The sequence below is a fragment of the Toxorhynchites rutilus genome, chromosome 2 (assembly GCF_029784135.1).
Source record: "Toxorhynchites rutilus septentrionalis strain SRP chromosome 2, ASM2978413v1, whole genome shotgun sequence".
NCBI lineage: Eukaryota > Metazoa > Arthropoda > Insecta > Diptera > Culicidae > Toxorhynchites > Toxorhynchites rutilus.
The window spans coordinates 114,941,398-114,956,892 of NC_073745.1; the positions used below are offsets into that span (position 1 = coordinate 114,941,398).

General features: G+C 37.7%; 2 protein-coding genes across 4 annotated transcripts in view; both read right to left on the reverse strand.

Annotated features, from left to right (window-relative positions):
* The window catches only part of LOC129767346 (uncharacterized), a 62,573-nt gene extending 49,809 nt beyond the window's left edge, over positions 1-12,764 (reverse strand). For both annotated transcript variants that reach the window (XR_008741509.1, XM_055768100.1), the window contains exon 1: positions 12,470-12,764. Coding sequence is in view for 1 of the 2 variants with exons in the window: in XM_055768100.1 (XP_055624075.1) it covers positions 12,470-12,533 (64 nt within the window). In the remaining variant the exon portion in view is untranslated. The remainder of the gene's footprint in view (positions 1-12,469) is intronic.
* LOC129767345 (bifunctional peptidase and arginyl-hydroxylase JMJD5) overlaps positions 1-15,495 on the reverse strand; it is a 66,181-nt gene that overhangs the window by 34,435 nt on the left and 16,251 nt on the right. The window contains exons 4-5 of one of the 2 annotated variants that reach the window (XM_055768099.1): positions 14,003-14,429; positions 13,073-13,488 (exon numbers count right to left, since the gene is read on the reverse strand). In XM_055768099.1, the coding sequence (XP_055624074.1) occupies positions 13,231-13,488; positions 14,003-14,429 (685 nt within the window). In that variant the 3' untranslated portion in view covers positions 13,073-13,230. Of the gene's footprint in view, positions 1-13,072; positions 13,489-14,002; positions 14,430-15,495 lie in introns of those variants that run through there. The other variant, XM_055768098.1, reaches the window with a different exon arrangement.

The following is a 15,495-nucleotide window of genomic DNA, read 5'->3' on the forward strand; positions in this document are numbered from 1 at the left end:
CAGTTCCCCTGGGAATCGAAAAATACATTCATGTGAAAGAGTTTATTTTAATGTTTTCTATCCATGTAACACTGCGACCAAATATTTTTCAATCAAATGCTACTAACAGGTGGTTATCGAGTTAGTATTAACCACTGGTGGGCTTCGAGTATCGAGGAAAATCTGAAAAGAATTAATCGTTGCTGAAAAATACTCTGCCAGTTCCCCTGGGAATTGAAAAATACATTGATGCGAAATAGTTTATTCTAATGTTTTCTATCCATATAACACTGCAATCAAATACATTTGGTTTTGTGATTTTTCAATCAATCGCAATTAACAGGAAAGCTTCTGAAAATTATTCTTCCCCATCAGCGCTACTTATCAACCGGCACCTACGGGAAATCCACCATATGCCCTATCACAATTCAATCCTTATTCAACCAAATCCTCACCCTACAGACCTCTCCTGTTTAAGACAAATAATAGGACAAATTCCCCTCTTCCCACCCCCCCTTATTCAAAACCCAAACAGTGGTTTGATTTATCGATTTTACATCCAAAAAACGGAATTAGCCAGAGTGGAACGGAATCACCCGTCAACAAATTGGCGGAGAGTATGGAAAAATATCTCTTCGACAGGACTATCCTCAAATCAACGAAGCCTGTTGTACCTATTTGTTAACGAAAAAGTGGAACACAGAAGGCTGATGAACATCATGCAACGCACAGACGGATCCAACTGCCTGTACTGTAATGCAGCGGTAGAAACGATTGCTCACAAATACAGCGAATGCCCACGTGTAGTAGCGGCGTGGTCTTTTGTACAAAACAAATTAAAAACGATACTCGGCGGGTGGCAAAACCCATCTTTTGAGGATGCAAGGCGACCAATACTACCTAATACCGAACATACTACACGAAAAAAGTTCTTGAAAACAGTAATAACTTACATTAAATTTGTAAATAGTATTAACAGCAATGTGTTGGAATTTTTGTTAAGTTTAAATGAATAACTTTCGTTCACAATGAATGCGATATATGTAAAAAAAGACTGAAATAAACAAAATTTTTAAAACTTAAAAAAAAATCAGTAGGATATTTCCGTATCCAATATTGGATGCATAAAACCTTGTGCCTCCAACGTAACGCTCTCGTTTTCGAAGTCCCCCAAATATTCATTCATTCAGAATGAATTCAGATTCAACTTCAAACAAATGATCTCTAAATCAACGATAGTCCTACGTCACCCTTGCGGTTATACCATAGATATAACCCACTTCCTGTTTTTTGTTATCAATACTTTCAAACATTCACGTTTTCTTACTATGAGCAAGTTCATGGGTCCAATCGTAGAACTGTTCATTGATTGATCTTCTATTCGTCTCCGTTGAATTTACTTTTTACTATAAAATTCCTAGTATTTCTAACAAAACTCATCATTATAATATCAGATTGTTTTCAGACACAATTCTCGTTCAAGATTTTTCAACATGTTTCTCCGTTACATGGAATAAATGTTTTATACAGAAAATGTTATAGAATAAAAACAGCCCTAAATCGGACAATTCCTCCCTCGAGTTCTGCTCTTATCAACACATCCGGTGATCCTTTTTCTTATATAGATAGAAGAAGATATAGGAGTGCGTTTCATCACATTAAAATCAATTTCCCGTTTCGAACGAAGATCAATTTCGCTAGCGCAAACATCAAATGGACTAACAACACTTGTCACTATGTAATTGTAGGACATATGGGAATTTAATTTTCGGAATTTTTCCTTCAGAATTTTCCGAAAATTTCCAATTATCATGTTTGGTTGGAATATTTTTGGTTGAAACATGTGTAATATTTTTATCGGACCCCCTCTCCATTCCAGAGGAGGGATGGGTGTCATACCATTATAGAAAAATTTCTTATACCCAAAAATTCTCACATCATAGAAACATTTATTGCACCCTAAAACCATCACATGCAAAATTTAGTTCCATTTGTTGGATTAATTCTCGATTTCATTTGTATGGCAGCCCCCCCTTAGAGAGAGGAGGTGGAGAGTCTAACCACCATAGAAACATTTATTGCACTCTAAAACCTCAATATGCCTAATTTGGTTTCATTTGCTTGATTAATTCTCGAGTAATGCAGAAATTTGTGTTTCATTTGTATGGCAGCGCCCCCTCTGCCCCCTTAAAAAAAAGGGGGGACTATCTTACTACCGTAAAATATTTATCGCACCCCTAAATCTTCACATGCAAAATTTAGTTTCATTTGCTGGAAATTTGTGTTTTATTTGTATGGCAACCCCCCTTAGAGAGGGAGGTGGAGAGCCTAACCATACTAGAAACATTTATTGCACCCTAAAACCACAATATGCCTAATTTTGTTTCATTTGTATGGCAGCTCCCCCTTAGAGAGGGGGGAGGAGAGTCTAACCATCATAAAAACATTTATTGCACCCTAAAACCTCAATATGCCTAATTTGGTTTCATTTACTTAAATATTTTTCTAGTAATGCAGAAATTTGTGTTTCATTTTTATGGCAGCCCCCCCTTAGAGAGGAGGGTGGAGAGTCTAACCATCATAGAAACATTTATTGCACCCTAAAACCTCAATATGCTTAATTCGGTTTCATTTGCTTGATTAATTCTCGAGTAATGTAGAAATCTGTGTTTCATTTCTATGGCAGCCCCCCCTTAGAGAGGGGGGTGGAGAGTCTAACCATCATAGAAACATTTATTGCACCCTAAAACCTCAATATGCCTAATTCGGTTTCATTTGCTTGAATAATTCTCGAGTAATGCAGAAATTTGTGTTTTATTTGTATGGCAGCCCCCCCCCCCTTAGAGAGGGGGGAGGGGTCTCAAACTTTCACGAAAACCTTCCCCGGCCCCAAAAACCCCTACATACCAATTTTCATGTTGATCGGTTCAGTAGTTTCCGAGTCCATAAGAATCAGACAGACAGACGGACAGACAGAAATCCATTTTTATATTTTTAGATAGTGTGGTGCCCGACTACCGATCATAGAAATACTATTAGTACAAAGAGCACAAGTATAGGACAACACACATCATGTAAACTATGGTAGGACAGAAATGAGAAAAAGCCATTCAATAAATACACGAGTAACCGACTGTACATAAGTGATTGTTGTTCCCGGATTATTCCCGACCACCGAAACAGTGGACTTCCCTGGGGTTCCACAGATAGTACTGATGGTTCGTACTGCAGTTTTTGCGAAACCCATATAATATGACTTTGGCATATGTTATTGTTGTCAATTCATTCAATTAAAAAACAAATTGTATGATCAGGTAGAAGTTGACTACAAACTAAGTTTGATCTTCATTTAATAATTTATCTGCAAGTTGGGTCCCGCGAGAAACTCTAAAACGTCGCGTTGGGCGACGAATGTGTCGGGAAACAGACAAACGTTTCTTAAAACTTTTTAGCTCTGTATAGTCTGCACAGTCAATCTGCGAAAACTCAATTGTCTCAAATTTTTAAATTTTTCACCACAAGATTGCAGGATAAAATCTTTGTAAACAAACTGCTGTCAACGATTCCAGAAACAAACATTGTGAGCGCTGGACTGCACAAAAAAGCATACCGATTCTAAATTGCTAACAAGCTCTCAAAGAGCTAGCTTTTGAAGGAGGCACACAAATCTTTGAAGCACAGACACTGGACGAAATTCCTATGTATTCACGCAATAGCCACAGGCGCTACCACTGTTGAAACCCGCGTCCCAAATCTTTCATACTACACTTCACTCGCTGTGCCGTTTCCCTACGTGCAGCCACCACAAACAAAAGAGCAGAGTCCTTGCCAGTCGGGCTGTTTGAAATATGTCCTATCGTCATCAATAGCATAAGACCACATCGCCATGGACGGAATAGAAAAGGGCAAACATATTATAGGTCACTGTCTCAAGTGGCAAATACAAGCCCTGGCGTCACAAAGGAAGCCCCCCAACAGTGTTTGTACACATCTATGAGAGCATGTATTATTTTGGTAACTAATACCTGGACGATGTTGTGACGGGTTGGAGCCCGTTTCGTTTCCACGGGATAAAGTGTGAAAATGCCACCGTTAACGTGCCGCGAACAAAAGGTTAATAATATACGAGAGTAAGAACGGTTCTTACCGTACCAGCGCTTTTTTTATTATCGACCTGGGCACTATTAAAGCTCTTTCAGGATAAAAAATAAATAACGGGATATCGGTTTCCATCACCATAAATGATGAAACCGCGTGTTATCATTCAATCTCCATCTCAATTCAACCGGTTTCGTGAAAACGTCAAAAAAAGACGAAAGACTACAATGGTTAGAACATAAAACTTCACTTCGGTTTTCGGTCCTTTTCCATGGTGCGATACAGATAAGGCTGATACTAGAGCGCAGCGCGGGAAACTTTTACGCTACAGTCAATCTCCATTCAATTTGCCAAGCAGCGAGTGTTTTCCGGAACGAATGAGGCACGTCATGCTCATTTCCGATGGAAAGTATACACTTGCATTCAGACATGTTTCCGCTTCAAGTTTTGTGTCGAAGCAGGAAAATGTGCTTTTTTTTCCTTCTGAATGAATTCCGGCGAATCATTTATAGATACGTTACCTCGCGGATAACAGTAGCGAATGTAATTAGTCTGTGGAGTTATAGTTTCACGATATAAAAACGTGAATGGAGCTGTGTTAGAAGGTAGGGTGTAACAATATGAACAAAAATTTTACGAGCTGCCAATTGAAAATGTTGATTCAGTAACCGATACTGAAATGTATTCCTCCGTTTTTTGCTCATCAGAAATTTCTCTAATTACTAACAATACCATATACAGAATTATTTCACGTCTGTCCTCAATCATATTTTTTATTCATAGCTATTGTTAAATATATCAGTTATAACCAGAATTGGCAGCATTTGCAATTATAATTGGCGTTCATGATTAAATTTATGCTTGTCTACCTTTGCACCTACCTTCGCACCTGTTATTTATTTGCACGCTGGAATTATTGTGACCCCCTTTTGACCAGTACACTGCGCTCTATTTCACGTGTGGAACAAGAACTTGGAAGATCGAATGAAAATTATGGCTTTTTCGATCCCATCAGATTTTCGTTCGATTTTAAGGTTGAAGAGGTCGAATACATGAACTGGTGCCTGAAGTTGCTTCGCATGGAGGAGCACGGTCGTTACTACAGTTTTTCGGACTTTTCCATCCAATGGATAAAACAGCATGGATATACGTATAATTATAGTGTCTAAGGAGAAGCATGGTTGTTTTCAATGTCAACAGCTGATTTTGTACAGACACATATTTGTCAAATTTAATCAAAGTAAATTGTAAATAAATTTTGCAACTATTCCCTTTTGCAACTCACAACTTCAATGACAAAAATTAAAAGTGTGATGTCCAAACCCAACCGCATCGACATCGAAATTATGGTTGGTGAACACAAACATTATACAAATTTAAGAATGATCTTTTTGAGCGGCCCATAGACGTTCAACATTATGGCGCAATATTTTGGTTTGTGCAATATAATTGTTCGTCTAGGGGCTTCAATATTCATATGGGCCGCATTAGTACAATAAATTATCACCTTCATTTTCAACCATTTTCATCGGAGGACACATCACTGGAAAATATCTTCTTCACATCTGGCTTAAAATGCCGTGCACTTTAACACCACTTTTAACAATGCTTGAATTAACGAAAGTTGAATGATCAGTGACCAATAAGTACAAACACACTCTTACAAAAACATTTTTTTTTTATTCTTTATTTGAGAGGCTTTCAGCCTCCTGGGCTGGTTCGCCTCTGATTACAAAAACATATAAGATATGTCACTTTTCATTATTTCGGATATTATTTTAGAATGCATCAAAGTCTTACAAACAACTCTTCAGCAGAAAGTTTGGTTGCACTGTAAAGGACCGATAGGTTCGTAGAGGCAAAGGCTGTTGGCTGATAGGAGCAAGACTGAGTAATAGAAATAGAGAAAGGTCTTGGATTATAGAAGTATTGAACTATTTCAGTTCATTCGTGTACATACCAGAAAAAAAGACAATTTAGAAAACCGGGGTTTGAGAAAGGCGCCGTCGTCACTGACTGATTCCTAGCTGGATGACTCATCAATCGCGAATGATAATAGAAATTGGTATCGCTCTGCCTTTACGCTCTATCCGTTCTATAGGTTGCTATCGGGTGGGGCTTAGATTGAAATATTTCCTCTCTCCACAGTGTCCGATAACATGTTGCAGTATTTGTTCCCTGCATATGCATTTTAAGCAACACTGCCATAACAGCCGAATCATTATTCCCCACACCGATGGATGCAATCGATGTTGCTCCTTATTGACGGCACGGGTAGGTAAGCACACAAAAAGGCAAAGCAATGGGAAAATGGGAAAGCTTCCAATGTACATCAGTTTAAAACATTTACAGCCCATGAAATTGTAATTGTTATTGTTATTGTAACCGTTTGCTAAGCTAGTGTTCAGTCAAATAAACAAACTTTGAATCGAGTTTATCTGCAGAAAACCAAAAAGACGTAAATATTTTTTTCTTGTGCTTACTGTCCTCAAATACATCCTATTTATCAACTTGTTTTCAAACATAAAAAAATTAAACACAGTATTGATATCTTAACACTTTTTCGACCCCTAGTATATGAATCGAATTTTCGATTCATAATATAAGTTCAATAAATTTACCTTCCTTCGAAACAAAAGGAATAAGCGTAACACGATATGTGACGATAAATTAACCATCGAAAAAATCAAAGGAAAAATTAATTAACAACAAGCTCCAATCCGCGTATTTTTAGTAATACGGAAAATGCGAAGTAGAAATGCCGCAAGAGTACCCAGAGTTTGGAGGGTTAGGACAATTTTTTTGGAAAGGCGGGATCAAGCTAAGTTGAATCTCGTTCAAATTTTGAGTAATACAGATTCTATTTGTTTTTTTAATTTTTTCCGAATGCACCCAGCCCAATTTGATACATTTTTTTAATTTAATTTTAATTTTCTGAAATAGATAAATGGTTAATATTCAAAATAATATTCATCCCATCTGAACCGAAAAAATAACTGGCTGTCTCTTCCCAAATCCTCTGCTTTGCAGTAGAGTTCCTATTTATTCTTCCACAAAATCAATTACTTTTGGCTTCGAAAAAGGGAACATTGAAAACGATATTTTAAACGATATTATTTTTTTTCAAATTTAAATTAATAAAAATATGCAAAGCCAACAAATCCAAACAAGAGCAACATTCACAACGGAAACATGTTGTACGATATTGATGAAACAAAATTATATCACTCACAAATGTGATTTTATGTGTATCTCAAACCTTCTACCGTGAAATATTTTATAATTCAGTAGAGTATAAAAGTAGTAGAGTATAAAATTTAAAAAAATATTCTATATCCTGCAGCAATAGCATACCAGCTTAAATATTACTTACATCGTTTTATCGATGTGAAACTGAGCGACAATTTTGATATCTTGTAGCACCCTTTTAGTTTGTTTATTTTTTTTCGCAGTTCAATTTTTTCGATTTTTCGAAAGTGATTCCGCGCTTCGTTCTGATTGGTTGGCGGAAAAAATACGTAAAATTCGCGCAAACTTATCTTGGAAAACAAGCTCTAGCAATCGTGCGAATAATGATCCGCCGTTCAATCTGACCAGACTATCGCTTTTTTCGATGTTATCATTCACATTCACGTTAAAGGGTAGCATCTTCAACACTTTCTTAACCAGCTTGGAAACTCTCCAAATGCGATAAACTTTTATCACATTTATATATTTTTTATGCATTTGTTACTGTACAATTCTTTCAGTTGATTGTTGATTCCAATAATTCAGTGCTCTATCTGTCAAATTCTGAAGCGGTCGAATTTGTTCACAGAACCCAAAGGTGTTTGTAAGGTGACATGCAAAATAGCTGTCGGTCACTGATGTTTGCTACACCGAAATTTAGTTAGAGGTAATACTCCCACATTATGATGAGAATTACATGGATCTAGTTGTCAATGTAATCCTAATCGTAATGCATTTTAAACAACAGCCTTGTTTCTAAATCTAGCAAAGGATTTTTGCTCAAAACAGAACAAGTTTCACTGCAGCATACGTTGGATGAACTTGTCGACTTTTGTGTCAGAAAAGTATGATTTGTTAATGCATTGATTTTCTGCTACCATTTAAAGAAAACTGATACAGAATCGTATCAGATACCCGTCGAAGCTTACGTTGAACATATTCTTGCTTAATCGCAGTGCTTTGAGTGGTCAAAAAATTTAAAAAATGGTGGTTTGGACATGAGTAACGAAGTGCGTGTTCTGAAAAGAACACACGTGAAACATGTGAAAAAGTTCTCACTCAAACACAACAAATCGTGGACAGGCTTGTATGCGGTCATGATCATTGACACAGTTTTATGACGTACGCCGTCTCTTGTCTCTTACGTTCTTAAATACGAGTTCATTCGACATTCCTGTCAAACAATGACACACGACATTTGTATTATAAGTTCATTTGATACTATAATGTTAGAAGCAAAAAAAGACGAAGGTCGTATTAGAGCGAAAGTAAACGAGAACAACCGTAAACGGAAGCAGAAGCGGAAAAAACGGAAACAGAAACGGGAACGGATTACCATGCTATTCCAGATCCTCTTTCGCCGTCTTTCGCGAATAGTTAACAGACTTATGGGAAGTTATAAGGCCGGATTCATGGATGGTTGCTCGACGACGGACCACACAGCGACAGACCCCCCAAAAGTGCCGCGAATATGAGGACCTTACGCACTACACCTTCGTCGATATCAAAGCCACATATGATACAATCGCAGCCTACTTTAAGAGAAACGATATGCGGCGCTGTGTGCGGATCTCAGACTATCTGTCGGAATCCTTTGAAATTCACAGAGGACAATGCGATGGACCCTCCTTTCTGATCTTCAACGAATTTCAACTAATTCAGTCACTTTATCTGCTTCGCCGATGATGTGGACATAATATGGAGAACACATGCGACGGTCTTGTATACCAGACTGCAACACGAAGCAGGGCTGGTTGGGCTTGGGATCAACGCGTCTAAGACTAAATACATGCTAGCAGAAGGGGCTGATCGTAAAAGAATCCTTTTTGGTAGTAGTGTTGTTATCGACGGCGACGAGTTCGGTTTGTCTACCATGGCTCGTTGATAACAACTGACAACAACAACCGTGAAATTCGAAGACGCATACTCAATGGAAGTCGTGCCTACTATGGGCTCCGCAAAACCTTAAAGTCCAACAAACTTCAACCCACAGTATTTGGACCCACAAGTATTTGGTGTTTTGGAACGCCGGGTGCTCATAACAATATACAGCAGTGTATAGAAAAACGAAGTACGGAGAAGTAGGATGAACCACCAACTGGTGCAACTCTACGGCGAACCCAGCATCCAGGAAAAGGCCAAGGCTGGACGAGTGCGATGGGCAGGGCATGTTGTGAGATTACCGGACAGCAGCCCTGCAAAGACAGTGCTCGCGTCGAGTCCGGTGGGAACAATAAAAAGAGAAGCCCAGTAGAAGCAGGACTTGGCAAGAATCACTGCAGCCGGTAATTGAAGAACTGCAGCTGTAGACCGGGTGTTTTGGTGGAACAATGTTGTGAACAAGATCTAATCTCTTCATGGGATGTAGCATCATTGTAAATAAATGAATAAATAAATTGAATTAGCGAACTATAGACAACGCTTAATCGCTTACTACATACAACTTGTTCAGTTTTTGATGAGTTTTTAAGGAAAAAAAGAAAAAGATCAATAAAACGTCCGAGATTCAACCTGTCGACCTTTGCATCGATGATCCTCTTTCCATTGCTCCGTTGAAAATGTAATGCAAGATTACCTTCTATCTTACCACTAGAGTAGGATATTCTCAAAGGAATGATTGACAAATGCAGCAATCTGAAGCAGGGTTGCCATAATTAAATCTGTGATTTTGGTCTGAGAAAATCTTTTTATCTTAGTTTTTTCTCAAAAAATCTGTATAAAAATTATTAGTCCAATTTTGAAGCATAATTTTAGCTTTTGTATCATGGGTAGACATAGTTATCATTGATTAGATGATGTTCATTGTATCCACATAAAGCTAACAGGTATATACACTGTAGTAGAACTACAATGCGTAACATAAAAATCTTCATTATAATATATTTTCAGTACATACAAAAATTTAAGGGTTGTAATGAATCACAATTGAAAACTTGAGCAACGACAACGCTTGAAAAGGGGGCATGAATTCACTATGAAGTTAAGATACGGATAGTACAGGAATTTTCCATTCTAAATAAATTAAATGATATTGTTACGGCGAACCTGGGCGACTGCTGGCGGACACGGACGATAATACGGTGGAATCCGATGCTATGATGGACGAAGTCCTTTTCGGGATCTAATACTGAGCGTCAAAGCGTCGAAGTCCAATTATGTTTTAATAAAACCTCACTTTCGAAATGTACAAGTTTATTCGATAACGTTTCGATCAGAACTGAACAATTCTATCCTATCGTGTAATCGACCTCGATCGTCGTCGGTTTCCCGCGCAACGATCGGGTGGGAGAAAGATAGAAAACGGAAATTGATACGAGTTAGCATACTAATTTCAAGCTAGCTATAAATTGTTTGGTTCACAATATGTAGTGGGATTCTGAGTTATACAATTCAAATATGGTTCACTATTTTTCTTATGTTCTAACGTAAGATCTCCAACAGATATGTTTTTATTTAATTTACATTTTTTATTCAAACTTTCGTCGTTCTACCATTTGATGATTCAACAGATGTTCCTAAAAGCTATGATTTAGTTCCCGCCCAGTTCAACAGCTTTTATTTCTACAGCTAGAATTTCGTAATTGTATTGAAATAGATTATTAGAGTGTGTTCAAACCGATTGGTTCACAAACATCATGAATCTATCATAAAATTTCTGAGCATAAAGCGCACTAAATTCGACAATTTTTGTCGCGCTGCCGATAACTTTTTTTTATTTGTTTGTGGCTGCCCGTAAACGTAATCCTGCGTCAAAACGTCTTAATGGTATTTTTTTAAATTTTAACTCATAAAAAAAGAAGTCTCAAAAAGAAAACGTGTTTTTACGACAGCACTTTTGAAATTTACATTCTCTTTAGTTCAGTGCTTTAGTAAGAAAAAGATGAACAATGTTATATATTTATTATAACGTTAACCGATACCGTAGACATTTGCATAATAATTGAACAATCTCAAAGGCTATATGATAAAAAGGTAAGATTGGAAGAAATTGGAACTCAAAAAATCTGTAATCTGTATCTACAGATTTTTGAGTTCATTCAGGACAAATTTCATGGCAACACGACTAGTTATTGGCAGCACCATCTCAGATTGCAGTGAATCTTTGTGGGTGGAATAAGATTTGAACAACTTAGACTTTTCGAAAGCCTAAGCTTTTTCTTAAATTTTTACAAAAAATTTCAACTAAAAAACTATAAGCGAACAAATTTTGATCGAAGAATGAGGTATAGAAAATTGTATATAAAAAAATAACCCAAAAAAAATATTTCAAAAATAAATCAATAGCGTACTTTTCGAAATAGAATTAGTTTTCCACTTAAAACAGCGCTCGAGAAAAGTTAAATAACTCTATCGAAGTTGAGATTTGACCATATGCGTAGAAGATTTGTTTCATTAAATATGATCCTCTGTCACGATGCAGACTATCACTATAATATTCCGAGTGAACTATCTACGAGCCTGCATTTTTCGAGTCTAGAGAAATTTAGAAAAAAAAAATTTTTTTGATGAAAAGGAATATTTTTTATTCTTAATATTTCCCTCTACTACGTTTACACATATCATTGTAAAATATTTACGTATTTTACGCGAATCAAAAAAATTGTAGGCGTTATTTTAATAGCAAATTACAGCGAAAATCACTTTAAACCTTCGATGTCACATGTAGATCCTTTGATTCCTTTGGTCCTTTGATCGACTGTTTAATCAAGTCGACTTACAGATATTTATTGAAACCGATTTAGGAAGTAGTAACGAAAAATCTCAATCACTATTTGAGATGATGCAGCGGATAAAGCAACTAATGGATAGAATATTTCGGATCAGTTTTCCCACAAAACGACATACCACGCTTTATAGCTTACAATTACAAACATATCGAAGGACATTTCCATAAATTAGTTTGTCTAACCGCACTACACATGCTGCAGATCGTGATTTATCTGTCCGAATAAAATGGCACATTAGGCGCCATCGATGTGGAAAGCTTTTGCATTTTTGATTACATTTTTTCGGCCATCCTACCGGATATGTTGACTTCGCGGTCAAAACCACAAGCAATTTAAATCCTCGGCAGCGGGTTTCCGAAAATGTTTTGTCGGAGAATTCCGTTGGTACACTTAGATGAGGGGAAGGATTGCGAGCCGAAAAAAAAGTCTTCACTTACCGCGAAACAATGAAGATCCGACGACCAACAGCGTGTAGCAACTGAGAGAGTTAATCCAATTCATTTTGCGGTTAAGACGATCAAACAATCCCAGAAAAAATTGGAATCCGCTTACTCCCGCGGTTTACACTTCGGCAACGAAATAAAATCACGGCTACGGATTATTTTACGCGGAAACAGTTCGAACTAAGCCTACCCTTCGCGACGTTTCAATACGATCGGCTGCAGCCAACCCAAAACACGTCCGTTCGGTATGAGCTTCCGACAGTCCACTGAAATGCTGCGCTTTGCAGAACCAAGCATGGACTGTGATAATTTGAACAGGATATCACCTAAATAAAGCACTGTGAGATGGGCTTATCCAGAGATTTTCGCTAAAGCACCCGAGCAAGGAAAAAGACGAAGAAAGAACAGAAGAATGCACGCTGGGAAAATGATGGTAATTTTGTGAAATACTATGTATTATGAATTTTTTGTTTTGCGATTGGTTAGAATAATGCAAATCTTATTTCTAAACCCATCAATCTGTTTTTGATGATTCCATAAAATAAAGTTTGATTCGATAGAGATAAAGTTAACAAATAAGATTATTTCAATACTTACCGTGTCGGACACAATGGCGCATGCGTTCGCCGAAAGCAAGGGTAGATTTTTCAAACATTAATGAAAAATGAAACACTTGTTCCTTGCCAGCTGACCATTACAGTCAGCAGCTGTAAGGGTAGTTGATATTATTTATACTCTCAATAAAGCTTTCCGCCTCAGTCAAACCAGAAGCTAACTGAAAAACTAGGTTCTAGTGACTCCACATAGTGCCACCATCCAGGTGGAATATACAGGATGTCACCACGACGGAGGACCAGTTGTCGAAATCGAACCTCTCTAGCCAGTGGAAACCGATCGAAGTCCAGATGCTTGGCGTCCACTTGAGATGTATTATTCAGGATGAAGTGCTCATGCGGGTATAGATTCAGTGTGTCTCCAGGGGAGGCCAAAATAATTGTTTTGCTTCCGAAGACCTGCACACGTAGATGAATTGTTTCCGGGAAGAGTACATGTCGACATGAAAAAAAAAACAAAATAAATAGAATTTAGCAGCTTCCCAATGGTATTCCCACAGCTCAATAGAGATTAGCAACCACTTTAACATTCCCGCGTTCGTCTTTCCTTCTCTGGACACAATATTGATGGCAGTTTTCTTTACGGTTGTCGGGTTTAATACACTTGAGTGACTTGTGCGATAAGTAGTGGGAACATGAGATTACTCGAGAAGTGTTTATTGAGCACAAATGGTGCCATTCAATACACTGTATTGCTATGCATGGTGTGGGGAGTGTTATTCCACAAGACCAGTGAAAAGCGAACAGAATCTGACATACGACAAATGGGAAAAGGTGAAAAATTTAACGCGTTATCAATGAAGCGTGATGTGCACCTATTTCATCATGCATTCAAACCGGCACTCATTAGCAAAAGTGCATTGGAGCCACAAAGAAAAGTTTCACTTTGATATAAACGATAGACTATACATACCTGACACAGCAAATTGTGACTAGGGTCAGTATGAAGAGGAGAAATAGTTCCCTTCGGTCCAAGCCATGCCTTTATCCGCGGGCTGACATCGGTTCTCCCAATATAATCGGGCACAAAAATATCCTTCCTCAGCTCTGGTATTTGATCGAACAATTCGTGCTGCGCCAAATAAGCGCGTTTCACACCATTCTGGTCATCTGGGCCATCTTTGCTGGTTTCTGTTAGGTTGGTAACGATAAAATCCCTGAATTTTACCAACCGTTGAGACCAATCGTCACTGCTGTATTGGGAACCGATCTCCACCGGAACAGTCCGTTCGCCCGCCAGTCCAACAAGATACTCCAGATCGTGCCATTTCTGCATCGCAGGCCAATCATCAATGATGCCTCGAAGTAGTGCCGGTTCACTTTTGTCGTAGTGTTCGGAGCTGTGACAAACGTACATTATTTAATACTTTTTAATATTTTGGAGCATTTTTAGTATGTATACTAGCTGACTCGGCAAACTTCGTCCCGCCCAAAAAAAATTCGTTATCATATTCACGTTTTCTTACTAAGCGCACGTTAATGGGTCCAATCGCAGCACTGTTCATTGATTGATTTTCTAATCTACCCTTTTAAAATTACCTTTTACTATAAAATTCCTAGTACTTCTATCGAAACTCGTCATTAGAATATCAGATTATTTTCAAACACAATGCTCGTTCAGGACTCTTCAACCACTTGCAAATAACATGTTTTTTTGTACATGGAATAAATGTTTGATACAGAAAAAATAACAGAATAAAGACAGCCCTAAATCGGAAAATTCCTTTCTCGAGTTTTGCTCTTATCAACACATTCGGCGATCCATTTTTATTTATATAGATAGAAGACGATATAGGAGTACGTTTTATCACATGAAAATCCATTTCCACTTTCGAACGAAGATCAATTTCGTTACCGCAAACATCAAATGAACTAACAGCGCTTGTCAATTTGTAATTATAGAACACATGCGAATTGAAATTTTCGAACTGTTCCATTTTCCTTAAGAGTTTTCCGAAAATTTTCAATGGTCATGTTTGGTTGAAATATGTGTTTTATTTTTATGGGACCCCCTCTCCTTTTCCACACCCTAGAAACATTTATTGCACCTCAAAACCTCCAGCCTAATTTGGTTTCATTTGCTTGATTAATTCTAAAGTAATGCAGAAATTTGTGTTTCATTTGTATGGAGGAGTCTCGAACTATCATAAGAACCTTCCCCGACCCCAAAAACCCCTACATACCAATTTTCATGTCGATTGGTTCAGTAGTTTCCGAGGCCATAAGAATCAGACAGACAACAGACAGACAGAAATCCATTTTTATATATATAGACTAGCTGACCCGGCAAACTTCGTCTCGCCCAAAATTTATTTTTCGTTATCACATCCACGTTTTCCTACTAAGCGCACGTTCATTGGTCCAATTGCAGATCTGTTCATTGGTGGATCTTCTTATCTACCCTTT